Below are 24305 nucleotides of genomic sequence, written 5' to 3'. Positions count from 1 at the left end.
AGGGCCTGTCAGGAGCGGAAGTGCCGTGTGGCGCGCGGGGTCTGGTCCGGGCGGTGGTCGGCGGGCGTAGGTCCATCGGCCACGGGGTGCGCGCGGAAGGTTCGATCGGGTGTCGGGTGTCTGTGCTGGCCTCGCGGCCATGAACCTGGAGCCGCTGCGGAAGCGCGTCCGGCAGTACCTGGACCAGGTGCGCGGCTAGCGGCCGGATGCTGGGCTTCGGGGCGGTGGGGCCTGGCGGGGATTGCGCAGCTGATGGAGCTCAGATCGTGCGTGGGCTACGCAAGCGGGGTTGGCTTGGGGGGTTGCATCGTGGCCTTAGACTCTGGCAGGGCAGTAGGATGTTTTGAGAGGATTAGCTGTGGTTCTTGTTTGGATGAATACGTGTGAACAGTGATAGAAGCAAGCTGTCTCCTGTTAGGATTTTTAAACAATACCTAATACTATTTCTGCACTTCCCTCGAGTGGACAGCAGGGAGTGTTTAAGAAAAGGTGTGTCTCTGGAGTCGACGTCATTGTGATGTCATTTGGGTTTTGCTGAAATGCATGCTCTCCCGATAAATGGGAAACGGAATTAATTGATGCTAAGTGATTTGGCCAAATGTCCGTAGTTTGCTGGAAGGCTGCGTGTTAACCAGCCGTCAGTTTTGATTATTTTCTTTGACACTGAGATGCAGAGAGGAGGATGTGGGCCTGGTTTCCACTCTGGGGGCATCTGTTCTGAGCATAGTCTCAGCTGTACAAGGCTTCCTGCTGCCCGCCTATTTGGCAACCCTGATCTGATTTTATCCTGGGGAACTGAGGCAAAGGCAGAAAGCCAGGGATTAACACTAACCACGACAAATTCATGAGTGTCTTTCCGCTGTCATATTGTTTTTAGAGTTGACTATGTCTTTGCCCAGGGTCAGCGACTGTTAATGTGTTAAGGTTTTAATTTGTAATATTTGAATCTAGTGCTCTACTAAATTCTACTTTGGGATTCACTTTAACTTATCAAAAGTGTTGCTATGGAAATGTCAGTACTCTGGAGAGTAGATGACCGCACAATTATCGCCCGGTATTTACTGTTTTAGGTATTAGCTGTTACATTTTTCTTGGTAGCGTATGAGTTAAACTGCTCTCTTGTATTGCGTGTATAAAGATCTTCACAGTGGGAGCTAAAATTCTCACTGGCTGAGCCATAAGATACAGATGATTGATGGGCCCCTTGCTACATTTAAGAGCTTGCTGTAGTGAGATGTTGGTCTTGTTTTATGGGTTGATGATAGTGGGGATCTGTTCAGAAGCATGGGAGCAGTGGCAATCACCCTGTGTTTGCTTTTTGTGTGCAGCAACAGTATCAAAGTGCTCTGTTTTGGGCAGACAAGGTAGCCTCACTCTCTCATGGTGAGTGACGTGATTTTTTTCCCCCCTAACTAACGTTTAGAAATCTCTCCATGAACCTCTGACCACTTGTGTAATTCTGCCCCTTAGAGGAGCCCCAGGATGTTTATTGGTTGGCTCAGTGCCTTTACCTCACAGCACAGTATCACAGAGCAGCCCATGCGCTCCGGTCACGCAAGCTGGACAAGGTAAGAACTGAGGCTGGGGACGCCAGACTTTCCCAACTTGACAGGGAGGTGTTACGTTCTTTGTTTTGATTATTAAATTTTTTCTTTTACATACCAACCACACTTTCCTCTCCCTCCTCTCCTCCAGTTCCCTCCCCCCACCTCCTGTCTACCCTGAACCCGCCCCACCCCATCCACTCCTCCACTGTCTCTCTCCATCCAGAAAGGGGCAGGCCTCATGTGGTAGTCAACAAAGCGTGGTACATCAAGTTGAGGCAAGACCAAGCTCTCGCTGGATTGAGGTGGAGCGAGCCATCACAGCATGGGGATTAGGGTCCCAAAAGCCAGCTCAAGCACCAGGGACATGTCCTGATCCCATTGCTAGGAGCCCCCACAAACAGACCAAGCTACACAGCTGTCACCCACATGCAGAGGACCTAAATCGGTCCCATGCAGGCTCCCTAGCTGTTGGTTCAGAGTCTATGAGCTCCCAAGAGCTCAGGTCAGCTGGGTTGTTTTGTTTTTTATTTTTTTATTAAATTTTTTCATTTATTTTACATACTTGTTAGGTTCTTATTTAGGTGTATGTTCTGTTTTTGAGTTAACATTTAAAAGAAATCGAGTTTGTTTTTATGTGAAGAGATATTTTTTTGTTTTTATTTGTGTGTGTGCGTGTGTTGTGTGAGTGTGGGTGCCTCCAAAAACTAGAAGAGGACTTTAGATTCCTTGGAACTGAAGTTCCAGGTGGTTGTGAGCTGCCTGTTGTGGGTGATGGGAACCAAACTTAGGCCCTTTGGAAGAGCAGCAGGAACTCTGCTGAGCCATCTTTCCAGCCCAAGAGAAAGCTTCTCTCAATCGATTGTTTTCCCTTACTTGCCCAATGCTATCTAATCTCTAAGTTGTCAATATTGTGTTTTTGTTAGTTTGATTTAAATTATCGCTTGTAAATATAATTCTTGTTTATATAGGCCGTCTGTCTGTCCCTCTCTCTCTTTCTGTATGTGTGTGTGTCTATGTGTCTTTGTGTGCAGACATACATATACAGGCACCTGGATCACCTGTGGGAGTTTGTCCTTCTTCCATGTGGGTCTCAGGGGATCAGACTCTGGTCCTTGGTCCTGAGGCAAGCACCTTTACCTCCTGAGCTGTCCTGATAGTCTTGCTTGCTTGTTTTGATATCGAGTATCACTGTTTTTGCTTAGTCTGGTTTCTAATTCCTGGGCTCAGGGTGGTTCTCCTGCCTCAGCCTCCTGCATAGCTGGGATTACAATTACAGGTACATACTCCTTGGATCCCCTGCACCATTAACATCTTTTTGATGAATATGGGCTAAAAAGTCTGAAGCGTTTGTTTTTTAAGCTATAAAGGAAAAATAAAGCTCTCTAGTTCATGCTTATAACTTTCTTTAAAGTGCAGGTGTGTGTTATTTTACACACTACATGCCAATGTTGTACATGTGACTTATTTCTTTTCTAGATGTATGAAGCGTGCCGATACCTTGCAGCTAGATGCCATGTAAGTGTGCTTAGTTGTTGTATTTGGTGAAATTTTGACTTGTGTGAACAGTATGCATCCTTCATGGATGTGGCCATTTGTGTCCAGAGACTGAAGCTCAGTGACTTAGCATAACATTTCAAAAAGACTCTCCTTTTCTTTGGGGTTATTTTCTATAAGATATTGATTCTTAATTCATAAAAAGCTGATATGCATGAAGAAAGTTGTAGCTTAGGCCTTTATTTTAAAGAATGGATGTAATATTTATTGCCCTTTACAAACCTAGAAGACATGGGTGACGAATGGTACTTGTGTTTTCTTCATAGTATGCAGCAAAAGAGCACCAGCAGGCTCTGGACATCCTGGACATGGAGGAGCCAATTAACAGAAGGCTCTTCGAGAAGTGCTCAAAGGATGAAAGTAGCCTGAAAGACCCGTCCAGTGACTGGGAAATGTCACAGTCCTCGGTGAGTAATATAAGTAACATGTTTCAGCAACAGCAGTGGAAACTGCCCACATCAGTGAAAAAATTCTAAATGTGTATGGTGTATACAAAAATGATAGCTACCTGCTGTGCTAACTAGCAGAAGACTGAGACAGTTCTGACTGAGCGCCAGTTTGAAGCTGTGGCCTCACAGATGCCTGCCTGGAGCTGCACACAGTGGGCAGAAACCTTCCTCTCCTTACTGTGTCTTGGACATACACAGGGGAGTCTTAATTAGCTTCTTTTGTTTACAGGGAAGAATTTGTTATTTACTTGATAGCACATAATAGGTCATTTGCTATGTGTGAGTTTGTATTATTCATAATTCCACAAAATTGAAACAGAGACTTATAGTAACAATCTCATTCTCAGATCGTTGTCTTGGCTTGTTACTCTTTTTAATGGTTTATTGAGATTCAGTTCACCCATTGAAAGTGTTCAGCCCCATGGCTTCTTGTGTGGTACATCTGTGCCAGCCTTACCTCTAGCAACTTAGGGCCCTCTTGCCCTTCAGAGAGAGCCATACTCCTTCCTTAGATCTACCTGTCTCCCTGTAGCATAGTTACGAGGGAGCTGGGATTGGCTGCTCTACTTCTCACTAGGACAGTGCAGGGTATTACACGTCTGGGTAGCTCTCTTCTCTCTCTTCCCTTAGTAATGATGTGCTTAGAAGCACGTTAGTTTTCTGCTAGGAAATTCATCTATTTCCTACCTTGAGCTCATTGTTTTTGGACCTCTTGTCTGTCAACTCACCTGCTGGGAATGCATGGCATACTTGTAATACATTACTTGTCTTATGAGTTTAAAAAAAAAAACTGAGAGAAAACTGCATAAGTCTTAAGATTGTTTTTCAAAGGCCATTCTATTTAAAATACTGATTTATGAGTTTTTGCCACTTGGGATTTTAGTTGCCCATCTATGAATCATCATTGTTTTCAGTTAGTGTGTTAAGTAAGGTTTGAGGTCTTGATTGAGTCAGATTCCACATTCTGTTGGTTCCTTACAGAGTTCCATAGTTAGGGTGTGTTCCCCCTTTTTCACAAGTGAGGAAGGGAAACAGTCCAGGACAGTAAATCAGCACACAGGAGCACATATACCTGTCAGGGCCAGGGTTTGAACTCAGTCCCTGGGCTCTCTAGGGATTTCTCGTCAGACTTTTTATACGTTCTCTTCTTGCTCTTAACCACATCAAGGGAAGTGCCTAGAAGTTGCTCTCCCGAAATCATCTGGAGCTTCACTGGAATAAAGCCATCAGTGATCAGTGCCCAAAGACAACAGACCAAGAAAGCTTTAGTCTAGCCTCAGACTTACTATGTAGCCCAGGTTAGACTTGAACCTGCAATCCTCCTTCCTCAGTTTCCCAATTGCTGTTGTATGTCTGTTGATTTAGACTCTGCTCTGGCAGTCGCTATGAACATAGTAAAAAACTTTGGTGTTCTACTAGTGTATATGATCAAAAATTAGTCTTAGTGTATAACTGTATTTTGCCAACAGATAAAGAGTTCGATTTGTCTTCTCCGAGGGAAAATCTATGATGCTCTAGATAATCGCACCCTGGCTACCTACAGTTACAAAGAGGCTTTGAAGCTTGATGTCTACTGCTTTGAAGCATTTGATCTTTTAACATCACACCACATGCTGACAGCACAAGAAGGTTTGGGAACTCTGTGGCTGTTGTTGTGTAGAATGATTAATACTGTTTAGTTGGCCTTATTTTCTGAAAGCTGTATTACTGAGAGCAGGGTACATAAATAGACCTGCTAACTTCCTTAATGCCAAACCACGTCACAAAAACATAGTGTAATGTGGTATCTTTGCTGATCATCTTTGGGGGTTGCGGTGTCATGAAATCTTTTTTGAGAAGCATTTCGAGGGGGAGCTGTAAACCAAGATTTGGCTATTTTCATCCTGGCCATGCTTTAAATCCCTTTGTGTCTAAGTCCCAACTTCAGAGCGATTACATCAACAGTTTGTAGAGTTTGGTCTCTGAAAGCACATTTAAAACTGCCAGTGACTCTTGGCTTACCTGATGGGGATGTGGTGCAAGTCATCAAGAGAACAGAAAAGACAGAGTTGTGTGGTGGTGGGACTCAACCCAGACATAGCCAAAATAGTGGTTTTTAAACCACTGGGCTCACTGGCACTATCTAGAGACCTTGGGACAGGGTGGAATTAGGAAATTGGCTGCTGGCCTCTAGTAGATCCTGATGTCCCACTGCGTGCTCAGAATGCCTTTCAGAGAGAGTAGGCCATGGTGTAGTATTGTTGTCATCAAAGCCTGTGTTTGGCTGATGAAGAGAACCATCTAGGGGCTCCTGGCCCAACCCTTCCAGTGTTAGCCTCTCAACTGTACTTTGCTTTCCTTTTCTCCTGAGTTGATTTACATAGATTGTGAACTATAAAACTGTTTTCAGTTTGCTGTTTTCCCTATAAATATTTTTGAAGACTTTGTTATTTTTTTCTTACTATTTTTAAGAAAAAGAACTTCTTGACTCACTGCCTCTTAGCAAGCTCTGTGCTGAAGAACAAGAATTGCTACGATTTGTATTTGAGAACAAATTAAAAAAGGTAAGGAAAACCTGAGCTGCCATTTCCTTTATGTAAATATCTTCTTTAACATTGGCCTTTTTCTTCTATTAGTTAAGTTTGTATATGTGCATGTGTGTGTGTATATGTGTGCTCTTGCCCACACATGCAGTGGGTGTATGTAGACCTGAGCTGATGTCGGGATGTTTTCCTCATCAGTTTTCCACAAATTCTCTCATTGAACCTGGCTATTTGGCTAGAGTAGCTGGCATTGAGCCTCCAACACTCGTTGCTTAGTGCTGGGATTACAGGCCTGTGACCATGTACAGCTTTACATGTGTGCTGGAATTACAGGCCTGTGACCATGTACAGCTTTACATGAGTGCTGGGAGTGCTGGGATTACAGGCCTGTGACCATGTACAGCTTTACATGTGTGCTGGGATTACAGGCCTGTGATCATGTACAGCTTTTACGCATGCTGGGAATGGGAACACATGCCTCATGATTGCACAGCGAGTATGTTGTGCCCAGCCTGGTCAAGTTTTTAAAAATTGTTTATTAGTGTAGCATGTCCCAAAATAGTTAGATTACTTAAATATATGAAAATACTTCCTGAGTCTCTGCCATCTAAACTCCATGTGAAATAGTTGCTACTGTGGAGCTCTGATGAAACTGAAAAGGTAAACTTACTGAGCGGAGAACTAGTAAACCCGAAGTCACCAGTGTTTTCAGGGGCTCATGTGCATCTCATGTAATGTCTTCACATTGTAGGTAAAGCGTGCATTGATTCTGCCTTTTGCTTGGCTATTGTTCATTTATGTATAAATTTCTCTGTTTCAGTATAATAAGCCCAGTGAAACTGTCATTCCGGGGTCAGTAGATGGCTTGCAAGAGAATCTGGATGTGGTAGTGTCTTTAGCTGAGAGACATTATTATAACTGTGATTTTAAGATGTGCTACAAGCTTACTTCTGCGTAAGTATACTCTGTTTCTATGTAACGATGTGTGGTTCTGTCCACAGCTGTCTAATTCACAGATGTGCTCTCTCAGACGGTCTCACCTTAGCTGTTGATGGTTTCAGTTACTGTTTCCATAGTAGAATGCTGAACAGGTTGCTGCATTAGAAAAGAGCAGGTTACACACACAAAGTTATTGCTACTGTAGGCTTGCTATAGTTACTTGAGAAGAACATGCATGTCTGTCTTCTGAAGCCATCTACTGACTTGGGAATGACAGTGTCCCTGGGCTTACTATACTGAAACATAGACATTTGTACATTAATGACCAGTAGCAAAGCAAAAGGTAGAATCAGTTCATGCTGCCAATAGGTGGTAGTTTGAAAATACCATTCATTACCATTGGATCTAGCAGGCCTGTGCCCCAGGAGCTCTGTCCTGCTTGTTCCTGGCTGAACCATCTCCACTTGCTAGTTTTCCCTTTCCTCTTCAGGCTTCTTAGCTAAATTGCAGTTTATAGACTTTGTGGAGCTTTGGGGTGTTTGTTTGTTTTGTTTTAATTTTTGAAATCAGAAAAAATATTCGTCAATAAATACTTTGTGATCTATTTAAAAGTGTATACTATGTATCCCTTTTGACTAGTTAGACTACGCATTAACATCCTATTGATTTTAAAGTAAATGAAAAGACTAAAGTTTTTTTATTTCCAGCTAAACTAGTTTTCTATTTATTTTTATTTTATTTTGTGATAGTGGAAAATCAACCTAGGATTTGTACATTCTTGGCAAGTGTTCTGCCCCTGAGCCCCAACCCTTTATTTTGATACAGGATCTTACTGAGTTGCCCTGGCTGGCTTTGAACTTGTGATTCTTCTGCCTCAGCCTCTTGAGCAGCTGGTAATGTAGGTATGCGCTGTGAGGCCTGGCTTCCCTTTTCTTTCTAACCTAAGCATTGCTCTGCCCAAAGTGAGGTGTTGCAGCGTTTTGTGATGTGCAGCGACTGAGCACGGTGAGTGGTAAGTGCTGCCATCATCCTGCCTTCCCGTAGTCATGTGCTGCTTTCACTTTCAGAGTGATGGAAAAGGATCCTTTTCATGCCAACTGTTTACCTGTGCACATAGGGACTCTGGTGGAGCTGAACAAAGCAAACGGTGAGCACTCGTGTCCCCAGTCCTGTACCTCACCAGCTAGACTGACCAGGGACTCCTGTCCTCTGTAACCTCACTAGCTAGACTGACCAGGGACTCCTGTCCTCTGTAACCTCACTAGCTAGACTGACCAGGGACTCCTGTCCTCTGTAACCTCACTAGCTAGACTGACCAGGGACTCCTGTCCTCTGTAACTAGCTAGACTGACCAGGGACTCCTGTCCTCTGTCTCTGCCCCTCATGGCATCATAGGCTTGTGCCATCAGGCCGTAATTATAGGGGAAAAAGAGCATTCTAAACTATTGAAATTTTGTGTTACAAATACTGGCTACTTAAGATACAGCATAGCAGAGCCCGACAGGAGTAATACCACCATCAGAGAGACTCTTGATCTCTGGTTCCTGGCAGAACACAGTATTTCCCATCTCCCTGCTTCCTTTTCTCAAATGTAACTTGTAGTTCAGAGTATGTTAGCTTTATAGCTTTATTGTCAAATTTGACTGTTTTCCCTCCTGTCTTTTTGTTTTGTTTGTTTGTTTGTTTGTTTTGTGACAGAGTTTCTTTGTGTAGCCCTGGCTATCCTGGAACTCACTATGTAGACCAAGAGGTTGTAACCCCAGAAATCTGCAAAGTGCTAGGGTTAAACCACTACTGCCTGACTCATACATTTTTTTCTTTTCTTTTTTTTTAGTATAAAATTATCATAGAAAAACAGATAAGTCAATATTTAGAAATTGAAAGGGAGTAGATATTTTGCCTCTGTTTCCCATGGGTTTGTTTTTCGAGAACAGTTCATTGTGCAGTATATTTACCCTTGAGTTTTGTCAAGAGGGAGGAAAAAAAAAATAAAACTGAAAAGCTCCAACTCAAAGCTCGCCAAGCTCTGTGTCCTGGGAGTCTGTAACATCACATCCCCAGGAAGCAAAGATGCAGCTTCCTGCCCCCTAGAATACTGAATCCAGAATGTATGTATAGGATATGCCATCATGAGATGCTAAGGCAAACACGTTTCTCAAGAGGAAATTCTCTCGCTTCTGTGATAAACCTGAAAGTTTGCAGAACAGTTTGATCGAAGGTGCTCTGTCGTAGCCTGTGGCATGAGATACAAGGGTGTCTCTGATGGGTGTTCTAGACGAACCTCTGCCTGACCTAAAGTGCTCCGCTGGGGCGGCTGTGCTCATGTGGCTGCTGTGTGCCCTTAATCCCCTGCATTGGGACTGAGGCGGGTGTAGACCAGCTGGGTTTGTACTGCAGGGGAGGAAGCTGTGAGGTTGCTATGTGACAATGGTTTTATAGGTGGAAGACCACATTTGGAATTTAAATTACTCATATCAAATTGCATTTTTTCCCCTTTTTCCTAAAACAGAACTTTTCTATCTTTCTCACAAATTGGTGGACTTATATCCAAGTAATCCGGTAAGTAAAACAATTTTTTCTTACCTGAACTTTTAAGAAAATATTTTGCTAATGTGTAGACAGCAGTTTCTGTTTTTAAGTTCAAGCAAATAATGTTTATGTTAAAGCATTGAGGTGGAATCTTCTACTGCTGGAGATACTATAAGCAGCTTTAATATCTGTCCCATAAAACCGTTTTTACTTACACTGAAGCAGTAACTGTGAATAAAACCTTTGTTCTCTGACTATAGCAGTCTACACAGTCCCTTAATGTGCTCTACAGACGCACAGCATTCTGAGCTAGTCACATGCTCCCTCTTGAGGTTGTCATTGTTCCATACCCTTCTGTGTGTGTGTTTAAGTCACCGCTGGGCTTTTTGAGGTATAGCTTCCACACCTCTAGTGTCAGGATGGAAAGCTAGGAGTGGAAATTGAGTTAGGAACTGTGCTCGTGTAGACAAAAGCCAGCAAACAGAGACTGAGTCTCAGACAAGAATGTCTCTAGCTCAGCTGAAACCAGTGTAGGGGAATCCAGCTAACTAAAAATGAGAGCCTAGCTAGCAAGAGAGAGCTGGGGTCAAACCAGAACTCATAGGCAAATGCGCTTACGAGCTTTGTCCTTAGTGGAAGCCACCTTGAGGAAACTGGAGTATCTGTTCTTATACAGGACCTCAGTAAATGTGTGATCTCAGAGAATCCCTAATTCAGACTAAAATATATGACCTGGAGCATCTAACCTGCCCTCTGTCTATCCTACCTTGTTAGATTCAAGTTCGAGGTTAAGTATCTTTGGTTATAGTAAATATTGAACTTTTTAGGTATCTTGGTTTGCAGTGGGATGTTACTATCTCATGGTTGGTCATAAAAATGAGCATGCCAGAAGATATCTCAGGTATGAATTTGTTTTCTTCCTTTCTGAGTAGTGAGTTCTTGCTCACAAGCGCTCATGCAGTAAGTGGGAGGTGTGCTGAAAGTAGCGGGAATGAATACAGACTTGCTCAGGCCGGTTCTCTCCTTCTGCATCATTTATTTGTATAGCCGTTCACTGGGATGCTGTATGGGAGATAACGTAGTGGTATAGGCCTTGTACTCCAAGAGCTTAGATTATGCTGTTTTATTTGTGAATGAGACCAGGAAACAGAATGATGTAATTTGAAAGGGCTGTTTTCATTTACACTGTCAGCCTTAGCTTTTGCTAATAGTGAAAACACATTAAACCCTAAATGAGATAGGGGTAACTCAGTGGGACCGTTGAGTAAGTAGGTTCCTGGAAGTAGCTGTGGTTTTAGGTTATCTTGCACCTAGGGTGCCAGTACTGTACCCGGCTCAGAACAGGCCCAGATCATGTGGCCATATGTGCCACCAGTGTCATCCCCCAGTCACAGATAGGGCTGCTTTGTGAGCAGCAGTTGTAAGCTGCATACAGTATCCTAATGAGTTCAGTTATATAACTCTATCTAACACAGCACAGGACTCCTAAAGTTTCCTAAAATGTGTGCACAGTTCAGCTGCATTAACAGCTGTCCAAGTTTGTTAGTTTGTTTACTTGATGTTATTGTTTTGACACCATGTACTGAGAAAACTGAAAGTTGAAGAATAAATACATTACTTGAATATTGCTTTTGTTTCAGCAAAGCTACCACATTGGAGAAGACCTATGGGCCAGCGTGGATAGCCTATGGGCATTCCTTCGCTGTGGAGAGTGAGCATGACCAGGCCATGGCTGCTTACTTCACAGCAGCACAGCTGATGAAAGGGTACGGCACGGCGGCCTGATGAATGCAGGAGAGAAAGGGTTTCTGCTTGCAAGATGAAGTGAATTCCCTTAGGGATCTTAGTGCCATTTGGTTCCTGAATTAAGCAAAACTGTCAACCTTGTCTCTTATGCAGTAGTTTGTGTTTATAAAATAGCTGTGGCTGTGGAGAGAGAAGAGGTAGATGTGATTTTTTTCTAGCAGTGTCCTTATAGTGACCTATGGGACTTGCTTTAGTTTCTTCAGTAGATCTACTAGTGATGGATTCTCTGTTACACCTTGTTCTCATGGCTCCCTCTACCTATGTAAATGTGTCTATAAACCCTTTTAGTGAAGGTTTTTATTTCATTTGTTGTGCTTTTCAATTCCAAACTTTCTATTTGGTTCTCTTACAGTTTCCATTTTGAGGGCCCTAAAGAAATGGCTCAGCAGTTAAGAGCACGTAATGTCTCTTGCAGAGACCCAAGTTCAGTTTCCAGCACCCATACAGCAGCTCATAGCTGTCTGTAACTCCAGTTTTGCAGAATCCGATGTCTGCTTTTGGCATTCATGGGCTCCTGTACACACAACACACACACACATACACACACCCAGTCATAGACACATAAAATTAATTTTTTTTTATTGCTGTCCTCTGATGGGGCATTGTTCTTATACTTTTCATTAATTTGCACCATAATTTTATAAGCATAATTAAGTCTTTGAATATTAGGCTAACTTGTTTAAAGCATTGTCTTTTAAGCCCAGTAACTCGTCTGCTTGAACATTTGCTTTTTCTGTTTGGACCGTACTTTAGAATTAGAAAGAAGACATGATAGGATCTAAAGCCGACAAGTTTCTGTTGCATTACAAAGTTTTGGATATTGAATATGTGAAACTTTCAAATATTTTCAGATGTCACTTGCCAATGCTGTATATTGGACTGGAATATGGTTTGACCAATAACTCTAAACTGGCGGAACGATTCTTTGGCCAAGCTCTGAGCATCGCTCCGGAAGACCCCTTTGTCATCCATGAGGTTGGAGTGGTGGCCTTCCAGAACGGAGAGTAAGTGGTCCAGGCTGCAGCCTTGTGTCAGCTCTTTGTGAGTGGGGCCTTGGCCCCTAGACCTTCACTGACTAGACTTGCTCCTCCGTGGGTTTTTGTTTTCAGATGTATTGTTTTATGAAGCAGGGATAAATTCAAAAGTAGGAATTCTCTTCTTGGAGTCCCTTCAAACACTGAGCCATGCTCTGGTCCTCCTTTAATGTGAGCTGCAACAAATTCCCACTGTGAGGCCTGCAGGCCCTGAGAATCTTTAGTTGTCTTTGTCAACTAGGTGTTAGATTCACACGTTTGAGAAAGTTTTTCATATTTTGAGATAAAAATGTCCTGTGATTAATTCTTGTTAGGACAAAAAGTTAAACTATTTAGAGTAATCCAGTCTTTAGTTTTCTGATAGTAGCTTTTCTGTAGTTTGAATATCTATAGAATAAGCAATTTGTAGTTATACTCAAAGAGAAAACTATATGTTGCAATATATTATATATAAATGTAATATATGAGCTTCATTGTTTATTCTAAAATTTAGGTTATGGAGTTCTATGAGAGATGACTCAGCAGATAAGAACACTTACTGCCTTTGCAGAGGACCAGGGTTCAGTTCCGAGCACCCACATGGTGGCTTAAGAAACATTTGTAACTCCAGTTCCAGGAGATCACATGCCTCTTCTGACTTCTGAAGGCACCAGGGATGTGCATCGTGCACTTACATACATTCAGGCAAAACAGTTAGACACATAAAATAAATCTTTACACAGTTTCAGTTAGGTTATATAGGTTATAAAGAGTGTTTATAACTTTTTTTTAAAAAAGGATTATTACTTTATGTATCCGAGTGTTTATCTCCATGTTTGCATATCATGTGTGTGCCTGTTGTCTGCAGAGCCCAGAAGGTACAAGATGGTTGTGAGTCATCTTGTGGGTCCTGGAAATTGAACCTGGACCTCTACAGTAGAAATAAAGGCCCTTAACTGCTGAGGACATCTCCAGCCCATGGTACTTTAGAAGCAGATAGTGTCTTAATGTAGTTCCTCCTCAAAACTTGCAGACACTTTTTCTGTGAATTGGCCTAAAAAAATCACTTGTTCCCCAAAACCAATACCCAGAGTGATTTTAATTTTCACATGTGGGATGCGATAAGCCCGAGCCCCCTGAAACTTTGTTCCTGGCTAATCTCACACCAAACTGTGTTGGTTTTTTTTTCTCATAGACAGTTTAGTGCTGTGGTTTTCACAATATTTGTACTTTTTGTTAGTAACTTTACTATCTAAAATAATCTCCAAACTTACTGCTGTCTCTGGGTGAATCATAAGTAGCCATCACGTGCCTCCAAGGGAATGTGGGCTAGCTGAACGCTAGGTGAGCAATTGTGCTGTTGGCGTAGGTTCAGTGTAGAGAACTGATGCTGTGTAAGGGCAGTCATTGTTTAGTTGATGAAATACCACTATTCACGAGAATTGACTGTCTCTCCTAAATCCTGACCCTGTATATTATTAAGACTACCTATTTGTCTGGCTCAGGTTTTTTTCTTTCTTGTTTTTTTTTTTTTCATTAAATTTTTTTGAGTTATCATACAAAGTGATGAGTTCCATTATGGCATTTTCATATAATGTGTGTCATTATACTTTGTTTTTATTCACGGTGTAATTGGAATCAATTATTAGCAGTTTCCATGTTATTTTGGTTCTGCTAGAGCTATTCAAATTTTCCTCAATATTTACCCTTGCAAACTTTAAATAACTGTTAACCTCTCCTCTGTTTCAGATGGAAAACAGCAGAAAAGTGGTTTCTCGATGCTTTGGAAAAAATTAAAGCAATTGGAAATGAGGTATTGTATGTAATATCTGCGCGCACACACACACAGACACCCCTGGGCACAGTCACTGTTGGATGTGGGAAATGTAGACAGTTTCAAGAAGAGAGTAAACTAATATTTGATATAACAAGGAACTTGGCAGTGATGCACTTATCAGTTGACTTTTATGCCACCGAAAACGTGAGCTCAGTCCTGATTGAAGAGCAGTTACTGGGTGTGACGTGGGGCAGCAATCGTGGGTTGTTTCTTTTTTAATGATTTCTGGGGTTGATGGAAGTATTAGTCATTTATTGACTCTGCTTCTCTAGACCTTCAGAGAGCCTCGTCTCTGGTTCAGTGAAAGGTGCAGTTTGGCAGCAGACCCACCTCTGTAGAACTAGCTGTCACTCACATTCAGACCTTTTGTTGTCCTTGTGAATTAACCTTTCAAATGGCAAGGCTATATACACACTGGTATTCATAAATAGTGATTTTACATATAAGCATGTATAGCTAAGAGATTTGCATGTGGCTGTGCTTTTGATTTCTACTTTCTTTAACTGGTCTTTCTAGTCTACTCTGTTCTGAATTTCACACTCTGGTTTTACTTTGTACATTTGTGATCATGGGGACACAATCTCGCTGTGCTCCACCAGGGACAGTCTGCCTATCCCCATAGACTGAGCTCCACTTGCTTTGGTCTTTTATGTTTATCATTTGAACTTGAAACATATTTCTGTGTGTTCCACATGTACGTCTGTAAGGCATATTTTTCCTCAGCTGAGTCTTTGGTAGTTCTGAATAATACTAGCGTTTTTGTTGAAGTGGGTTTGCCACTCACCGCATCCTATCTTGAGACAGTTAAGTATCTTACTGTCCAGTGGCCCAGCAGTAGCAGCACCTGGAGGAGACGGCTGACAAACCCAGTCCTAGGACCTTTTAAGAAAAGTTGCAGTTTTGGCAGCGCTCTGAGAGCTCATGCACAGGAAAGTTTGAGAAGCACATTCCTGAGCCACTCCTAAAATATTTTTTCATTCCTAAGCAGTTTGCAATCTTACAGGGACTTAAGTATGAAAGCATACTACAGTTGAAGTGTCAGCAAGCATGCCAGTTAAAAGCTATAGGAAAAGAAAATCCTTTTTCACTTTAGTAAGAAACTACTGTAGATGCCAAGCTGGCTAAAGAGAAGCATTGTGCCTAAGAATCTCAGGAGTCTTTGTTTGACGGGCTCAGCTCCTAAATCTCATCCTCAAAGTATTGGAAAAGGTGACCCAAGTTCTTATGTTTATTTGCTTAGCATGTGTTTCATAAGTGCCAGTCATGAGCGTGGAACTGAGCGTCAGATGCAATATGAGCTATGTCCACGTTTCCTGCCCTCAAGCCACCGGAAAGACAAGTGGGTAATCCGCAGTGATGCGGTACATCGACAGTATGAAGATACCGCATGCAAGGGTTGCTCACCCAAGTATGACAGTGGCCAGGATGGGTTAGACTCCATCCTTAGTAAGCAGACATCAACTAGAAAGAAACAAGGATCAAGGTATTTCAGAGGCAGAAATGGCATGCGTAAAAATCTAGCTGGTTCATTTTGTTTTGGATTTGACATTTCAGAAGATACCAAGAAATGGGGCAGGAAGGTTAAGTGGCTTATTAAAGACCTTGAAAATGGTGTTAGGGACTTGGCAGATTACCCTGGGAAAGGGAAAAATGAGACGTTTCAAAAGAAAACATAGCTCAGTTTGTAGGCTAGGTGCTCAGGCCAGCCTTCTGATACTGGGAAGCCAAGGTTACAGAGGTGGAACTGTGCACGCCAAGTGAACAGAACAATCTGGGAGTCTTAGAATGGCCAGGGTATCCTGTCCCGTTGAGGGCTGGTTTGAACTTTTGGGATGAGCTAGAATGATTAGGGAAAGATAAACTGATATGGCATATTGAACTGAAAGTGCTGTAACGTTTCTATGTAAAAGTATTTAGTAGACAAGTGGCTATAAGATCCAGTGTTTCAAACCGAACTCTGGGCAGCAAGTACACTGTTAATTAAAACTTCTTTGGCATGGAGGACTCTGGGGCAGAATTGTGCTTGTTACAGTAAAGTTCTCAGGAAAGCTCAAGAGTAGTGAAGAGAACTGGATGAAGCAGTCATCCTGCCTTTGCAGTGGAGGAGGCGGTTGCAGGAAAGAGCCCAGATTGTGGCTTGCAGGATGTGAAATCAGGTTGAGCAGTGACATGGTGCTTGATGTTGCTATGTTTTAGGTAACAGTTGACAAATGGGAGCCTCTGCTGAACAACTTGGGGCATGTCTGCAGAAAACTCAAGTAAGTGAAGTAGAGCATTTTTGGTTATTTCTTTGTGATCTAAAGTTTGTTTATTTTCAATAGCCTTTCTGTGTTTTTATTTCATGATATCCTCCAGTCCCCATACTTGGCTGCTCAATTAGAACAAGCACCAACATTCCTTTTTTCCACTTCAGTTGGTATACTTTTATTTTAGAAATATTGAGAAGTATAGTCATGTCTTTTTTTCCTTCCCTTACATTAAAACACTTGAGTATTCAAAATTAATTTGGAAGCACCTGGACACTATTTTAAACCATACCCATATTCTGGCTTTGTTTCCCTATAAGTTTCATGATGTAATAAACAGATGACAGTTTAAAATGGGCTCTTTGCCTGGAGGTGATCTTCAGTTGATAGAGTGCTTGCCTGGCACTCGACAAGTCCTGGTTTGCTTCCCAGCACTGCGGAAGACCAGGCAGTGGTGCCTTGTGTAGGTATTTAGTAGGTAGAGACAGGCTTTGTAGGAACCTAGGCAGTTTGGATGCTCACCTTACTAGACCTGGATGGAGGTGGGTGGTCCTTGGACTTCCCACAGGGCAGGGAACCCTGATTGCTCTTTGGGCTGACGAGGGAGGGGGCTTGATTGGGGGAGGGGGAGGGAAATGGGAGGCGGTAGTGGGGAAGAGACAGAAATCTTTAATAAATATATAAAAAAAAAGCTCAAGGTCATCAAGGCTACATTGTGAGCTGGGGGCCAGCCTACGATACATGAGACCTGGGGGAGGGGGGGAGCCTGTTTTGATTGAAGTAAGTCTTAGGAACTCTTAAGATTATTCAAAAGTTGTTAAGTTTGCTAGGTATGCCTACACAGACCTAAACACAGGAGTCTCCTGGACTTGGGGTGAGACAGGATGATTGCTGCAAGTTTAAGGGTCCGCCTGGGCTCTAGAGTAACACTATCTTAAAAACAAACAAACAAACGGGCTGGAGAGATGGCTCAGAGGTTAAGAACACTGACTGTTCTTCCAGAGGTCCTGAGTTCAATTCCTAGCAACCACATGGTGGCTCACAGCCATCTATACTGAGATCTGGTGCCCTATTTTGGCTTGTAGGCAGACATGGAAACTAACACTGTCTACTAAATAAATAAATAAATACAAACAAACAAACAAACAAATGAATATACTTTTAAAAAGGCTTGAGTAGGGAATACCCCTAAATATCCTTATGTAATACAAGATAGTCTTGCAGTTTAAAAATAACCGAAATACCCTGGGTGGTGGTGCATGCCATCAATCCCAGCACTCGGGGGACAGAGGCAGGCAGATCTCTGTAAGTTCGAGGCCAGCCTGGTCTAAAAGAGCTAGTTCCAGGACAGGCTCCAAAGCTACAGAGAAACCCTGTCTAGAAAAAAAACAAAACAAAAAAAACCCCTGCAAAAACAAAAAACAAGCAAACAAAAAACTGAAATACTCTAATCTACATGGGAAATAGAAAAAGAAAAGATCTCCTGAGTAAATAGGGAGCATAGGGATCATGAGAGAGGGTAGGAAGGAAGGGGAGCAGAGAAAAATATATAGCTCAATAAAAATTATTTTTGAAAAAAAGTAACTGAAGTGCATTGGCTGAAGTTGATGTTCTAACATTTCCCAGACTTTAACTGAGCGTGAAACCTTTTCACAAAAGATTTGTACAGAGCAAATATTCCAACAACTTGGAAAATTCTATTCCAAGTAATTTATATGTTAAAGTGTAGTAGTTTGATTGTAATTGCCCCCATAAACTCATAGAGGGTGGCCCTATTAGGAGGTGTGGCTTTGTTGGAGTAGATTCGGCCTTAGAGGAAGTGTGTCACTGTGGAGGTGGGCTTTAAGATCTCATATGCTCAAGCCACATCCAGTGTCTCACTCTACTTCCTGTTGCTTCTGAATCAAGATGTAAGAACTCTCAAGTCCTCTAGCACCGAGTCTGCCTGCACACTGCCTTGCTCCATACCATGACGGTAATGGGCTGAACCTCTGAAATTAAGCCAGCCTCAGTTAAATGCTTTCTTTATAAGAGTTGCCAGGGTCGTGGTATCTCTTCAGAGCAATAGAAAAACTAACTAGGACATGAAGCAAAACTCTTCTGATTGCTTTTAATTGCCCTAGGTATGGAAGGGTTATATATCAGGATAAATTGGTGTGAAGTGAAGCTGAGTCTGGTAGTCAGGAACTTTATGACTGGTGTCTCTCAGATGGAACAGGGCACAGCCACTTCATGCTGTAGTTCCCCGTCCAGCTAAGGGAGATTCCAGGAAATAAATCAGTCATAAACATTTTGTTTTGTTGTTTTAATTAGCACTTTTATTGTACCCAGTAATTGTCTTCCCTCCTTCTCCTCTCCCTGTGTCTTATTTCAACAGAAAATACGCTGAGGCTTTGGATTACCACAGGCAGGCCCTGGTGCTCATCCCTCAGAATGCGTCCACCTACTCTGCTATAGGATACATCCACAGCCTGATGGGCAACTTCGAAAACGCTGTGGACTATTTCCACACAGTATGTCTTAGCTTTACTCTAACTGTGGTTATTATGTGCTCCTTGTTTAGAAGAGACCAGCATCTAGCCAGCATCTTATTTACAGGTTTAAACTTCTTTAGTGACCCTGTGAGTATTCTTCCTCTGCAGAGACAGTGTGCATGCTGTCTCGTACTCATTGGATTAGAAGTAAACAGTAGTCTGATCCTGCATAGGCCTGAGATATTTATTGTTCAGTCCCATGTGGATTTTGTCCAAGCAAGAAGAGCAGAAATTCCCGTATTCAGGGAGAGCCTTACTCCCTGTCTTCCTTAGAACTTGTACCATTAACTCCGTATGCCTTTTGTCGATGAACAAAACAGTGCTCATAGTTACCATAACAAAGAGTCTTTTCTTAGTTCACATACCTTATTTCATGAGCCATCTGAAGCTTGAGTTAGGTGTTTTGAAGGTCCATAAAAAACAGGGCAGTGATAAATTAAGCTTCAGTAAATAAGGACAATGACCACAAAGGGGAGGAGAACTATCATAATCATCTCTATTATGTTTTTGTGCTTTTTTTTCTTTTTTTGTACCTAGATGTCATTTTTATTGGCTGTAGTATATGCATTAAAATGTGTGTGTGCTTGTCTGTGTGTGTAAGTGGTTTCAGTCTTCAGCCTAGGCAGCCAGTGTTTCTTCCTTATATGGTGCCCTGGAGGCAGCACACATGGCTGTTCTTGAGTCTAGGTTTTACAAGCTGCAGATACTGCTGTGTAACTCTTACAAAACCTCTCAGATGCCGACTTGTCAATAGGCTTTAGACACCCACACAATTTCTAGATTACCTGCACATAGTCTTCCTGTGTTCGTTTCCCTCCTGATCACGTGTACTCCTTTCCCAGGCAGGGCACCCATGCTACAGCAGTCCCTGGTCACAGCCACCGTGGGGAACTCAGCTCTAAGACACCACAGGTTTAGAATCATCGGAATCTGAGAACATGTGGGCTTGAGGATCAATCCACTAAAGATATTTGGAGAGACAGATAATATATAAGGCAATATATAAAAATACTGCAGTATTTTTTGTTTTTGAGACAGGGATTCTCTGTGTAGCCTGGCTGTCCTGGAATTCACTCTGTAGGCCAGGCTAGCCTTGAACTCACAGAGATCCACCTGCCTCTTTCTCCCAAGTGCTGGAATTAAAGGTGTGCACCAGCTGCAATATTTCATAGATAGATTCATTGGTGTAGTAAGTTCATAGCTGGTCCTCAAGGATCAATTAGCAATTTTCAGCTACAGACAGTCCTAAAAGTTAGTCCTATGGTTTATAGGACTACTGAGCTGGTTAGCTTAACCTCAGAAAGTTAAGATAAATAAAAAGATTTATTTATTTTGAATATAGTGTTATACCTGTATGTATACCTGCAGGCCAGAAGAGGGCACCAGATCTCATTATAGATGGCTGTGAGAGTTGAACTCGAGACCTCTGGAAGAGAGCAGCCAGTGCCGTTAACCCGAGCCATCTCTGCAGCCCAGTAGTTGATCTTTCATTCAGCTAATGCACAAGGTTCACAGAACTCTGAAGACAGTTTTCTGATGTGTTGGGGGTAGACTTTAGGGACAAGAATGGAATAGTATGATGAACACCCCTGACCCCAGCCCATCCCACTCTTGGAGAGGTGCTCATAAGTACCTGTCTGCTTTACCCTGGACCCCATAGAATACTTGATGGGCCTTTTTTAACAAAGGAAAGGCGTAATGTTTTAATAACCATGCTCTGTGGTTTTTGGCAGGCTCTTGGTCTCAGGAGAGATGACACATTTTCTGTGACAATGCTGGGTCACTGCATTGAAATGTACATTGGGGATTCTGAAGCTTATATCGGTAAGATTAAATCATTCTCCTGACAGTGTGTTCTCTGTTGGGTCTCTTGAAACCTCATTCAATGTTTGGGATTCAAGAAGCTTATTTAATTTGTCAGAATAGTGCAGTACGAGTTAGTGACTCATTTCAAGTTGAGTCCTTGCTGTACGTAGAACATGGTAGTACCAGAGTCAGGCTTACTCCATGGTGGAAGAGCAAATCACAGAGATGTTTCTCTATAGCAAATAAATGGCTCTGTCCCCCTTGTTTTATAATACACAGCATAACATAATAATCTGTATTTTAATGGATCTTTAAGATGCCTTTCATTTACGTAATAGTGGTTTTTAATACTTTGAAAGACTTTCATAATGATAAACAATAGGATAATTTTAAATAGAATTGCTATACTTGGCATTTCTTTAGGAACAAGTATTGTGAGATCAGGAGAGCTCATTGAGTTAAATGTTAGGGTCTGGTCCTGGGGGGTAGGTAAAGATTTCTTTAAGAGGCTGTAAAGAGGGAAACCACAGAGAGCGGGGGATGATAAGCTGAGCTTTAATACAATGAAGAACTGAACACCATTACAAGAATGAAATGCATGCTGCGACTCTCAACACAGCATATCAGGAAATTCATGTCTAGAATAAGACAAAAATACTCAAGAAAAAAACGCATTAAAGATGGATAAAGATGCTTTAGCTGGTAGTACATGTCTATAATCTTACCACTTGGATCACTGCAGCTTGAGTTATATATACAGTCTCAAATTTCACTCTGCACATGTGTGTATGTATGCGCACATGTTTATAGTCTCAAATTCCACTGTGTGCGTGTGTCCTGCCATGAGAAGGGGCAAACACTGGAAGAGTGGCATGTGGTTAGGAAACATATTGAAGACATTCAGCAACATCTCTCACCTGGGAATGGAGCTGGTATTGGCAGAAGAGGCCACCGTGCATTTTCCAAGCAGCTAGTGCGCCTAACAATTGAGCCATCTCAACAGCCCCAACTACTGTTGATGATGATGTGGGATACTGGACATGTCTGTGGTTTGGGTTATTTATGGTTGAGCTGGAAATGAGTGAAATCTAGAAAACTATCCCGTGTGTTACCAAAGTTACCAGTCAGGTATTCCTGAGTAACGGGCTACTCAAACTCGGTGGTTTAGTCAACAGAATGAATGGTTGAATTCTGTGGTCACTTGCATGCCCTTCTCCTGGGCCCTGTGGTTCATTCATGTGCCTGTGGTCAGCAGATGTATGACTGACTCTGTAATGGGCTCACCAGTAGGCAGAGGACCTCAGCTGAGAGCCAAGTCCTGAGATTTTCATCCAAGGCTACTAAATTGTATAGGTGCCCTCAGATCTAGACAAGGAATAAAACCTCAAGACCTTGAAAGTTGCACATCAAATTCATCATATTCTGTTTATCAAAACAAGTCACATAATTTAACGTCGTCACTGTTGGAGAAAAGCTTGGCTTAGGTCAAGGATACTGAGCTGTATACATTTATATATACACACACGCATGCACATACCCTGAAGACCCAAGGTGTTAAAAAGCTTACCACCAATAGTAGCATCCCCTGTGACTTTGGAGGCGTCTGAGCTCCAGCTTCTGTCAGACTTTCTGTTACTGTGTTGGAGTATCTTGAAAGAACAACTCGGAAAAGGTTTATTTTGATGCACAGTTTCAGGAACTCCAGTCTAAGGCATGAGGACAGAGGAGATTATTTCATGGCAGCCAGGAAGCCGAGGGAAAAAATGCTGTGTTTGCTGCCTTTTTGCTTTTTTCCCTTTTATCCCATCTGGGCCCCAAGCTTAGGGGTGTTACTGCTCACATTCAGGGCGTGTCCTACCCTCTTAAATTATTCCTTCCGAACCTGCCTCACAGATACACCTCAAGTGTGCTTTACACGTCGCTGAGGTAGTTCTCAGCACATTTAAGTTCCAAGGTATAATTTACTACTTACTGCTTTTATTTTTAGGACATGTATGTCATCCTCTGCCAAAGTACCCAGTCTTGAAAGCTATCTAGAATGAAATGTGTAATGCTGTCAGTTATGTCAGAAATCTATCTGATTGGCCCAAATATATATTAATCCTAATGTTTTATATGCTTTGATAGTTTGAAAATATGCTTTATTTCTGTGAGCAGTAGATTAGTGACTGCACCCAACATGGTGTAAGGAGGAATTGCTCAAGCTTTGAGAACAGTTAGCTGTGAAGCCATGAAGGAACCATGATGGCCTATGCTTTGGGAACTTCTCAGCATCTCCTTTGAGAATGGTGGAAGATAGAGAGCAAAGGAAAGAAGAAAATGGCATCCCCTTTTGACGTGTGTTCATGTTAAAGTGTAGTTGGACTTAAGTGGCAGTGGCAGTAGCATAACTATTAATGATGGAATTTTATGTTTTCTAATTATGGTGTTTCTTTTTAGGAGCAGACATTAAAGACAAATTAAAGTGTTATGACTTTGACGTGCATACAATGAAGACACTAAAGAACATAATCTCACCTCCATGGGATTTCAGGGACTTTGAAGCAGAAAAACCAAGCACAGAGGAAGCAGGGATTGCACCCTTGGAAAATGCCAATAAAACCCCAGAGTCCAGACCTTCCTTGGAAGAAACTTTTGAAATTGAAATGAATGAAAGTGACATGATGTTAGAGACATCTATGTCAGACCACAGCACTTAATTTGAGACATTGGTCCAGGACCCCTCCCCACCCCCACCCCCCGTGTGCTAGTATAGATCAGTATTTCCTTGCATCCTTGATAGTCTTCAGAATTTCCCGCTTCCTGGTGTGAAACCAGACTGCTTCTTATGTTGAGGACCAGTGGCCTGAATTGAGAGATGGGATAGCACACCTTGGCTGCAGACGTATTCTGGTCTTCTGAACCTACCAAGTAGTTATATGTAGTGGAATAAAGATGGAAAACTGCTCATTGTGTCTCTTTTTCAAAAAAGACAATAAAGACTTTGAAATAATTTTTGAGAAATGTTTCCAAGACAGTAGAGTGTATCAGTTACCTTTCTGTTGCTGTAATAGAATTCTATGTCACATTTCAAGAGTGTCAATATCAATACAGGACGTCACTGTGAAGCCTGGATACAGTTAAAGTGAATCTCGACATTTCTGAAATTGTCTCATTCTCTTAGGAGAAAAGGGCTATAACTAAAAGCTACAGGCAAAGGTGAATATGTAAAATCTGAGCACATAGGAAGACTGTGTAGCTTGTATGTCTGCAGGAAAAAAAGTTTTTAGTTTCGGTGCCATCCATGAGTGGGCCAGAAATTGCTCTGGGCTCCTGGAGCCCTCCCAGTCCCAGACTATCAAGGATGCCATCCACATCGCAGCTCAGCAGCCCACAGGATGTCCGGAGCGTGCATCTGTTTTCCGTGCACAGTGACAGTATTGATCTCCTGTCTTCGTTGCTGTAGCATGCTAAGGATTTTTTTTGGAAAAGGCTGGATTCAGTACACGCGTGAACTTGGGACACCTCCAGCATTCAGGGCTGT

General features: G+C 42.2%; 1 protein-coding gene across 2 annotated transcripts; it reads left to right on the top strand.

Annotated features, from left to right (window-relative positions):
* Cdc16 (cell division cycle 16) lies at positions 1–23774 on the top strand. Of its 2 annotated transcripts, XM_041674007.1 has the most exons (18): positions 1–187; positions 1329–1383; positions 1471–1568; positions 3024–3062; positions 3368–3508; positions 5020–5179; positions 6002–6093; positions 6893–7026; positions 8079–8158; positions 9521–9570; positions 10368–10441; positions 11181–11306; positions 12198–12350; positions 14109–14172; positions 16393–16454; positions 18820–18955; positions 20710–20800; positions 23222–23774. In XM_041674007.1, the coding sequence occupies exons 1-18, from the start codon at positions 140–142 to the stop codon at positions 23479–23481; spliced, it is 1863 nt and encodes a 620-aa protein (XP_041529941.1). In that variant the 5' UTR covers positions 1–139; the 3' UTR covers positions 23482–23774. The 2 variants fall into 2 exon arrangements, with proteins under 2 accessions (XP_041529941.1, XP_041529942.1); XM_041674008.1 differs by lacking the exon at positions 1329–1383 and having other exon boundaries at positions 55–187.
* Positions 23775–24305: the final 531 nt, after the last annotated feature.

Source organism: Microtus oregoni, unplaced genomic scaffold (genome assembly GCF_018167655.1).
Source record: "Microtus oregoni isolate MIOR12 unplaced genomic scaffold, Mior012 000024F_ref0000369, whole genome shotgun sequence".
NCBI classification, from domain to species: domain Eukaryota; kingdom Metazoa; phylum Chordata; class Mammalia; order Rodentia; family Cricetidae; genus Microtus; species Microtus oregoni.
The sequence above is the reverse complement of the archived record's forward strand: the minus strand, read 5'-3'. Positions and strand labels throughout refer to the sequence as shown.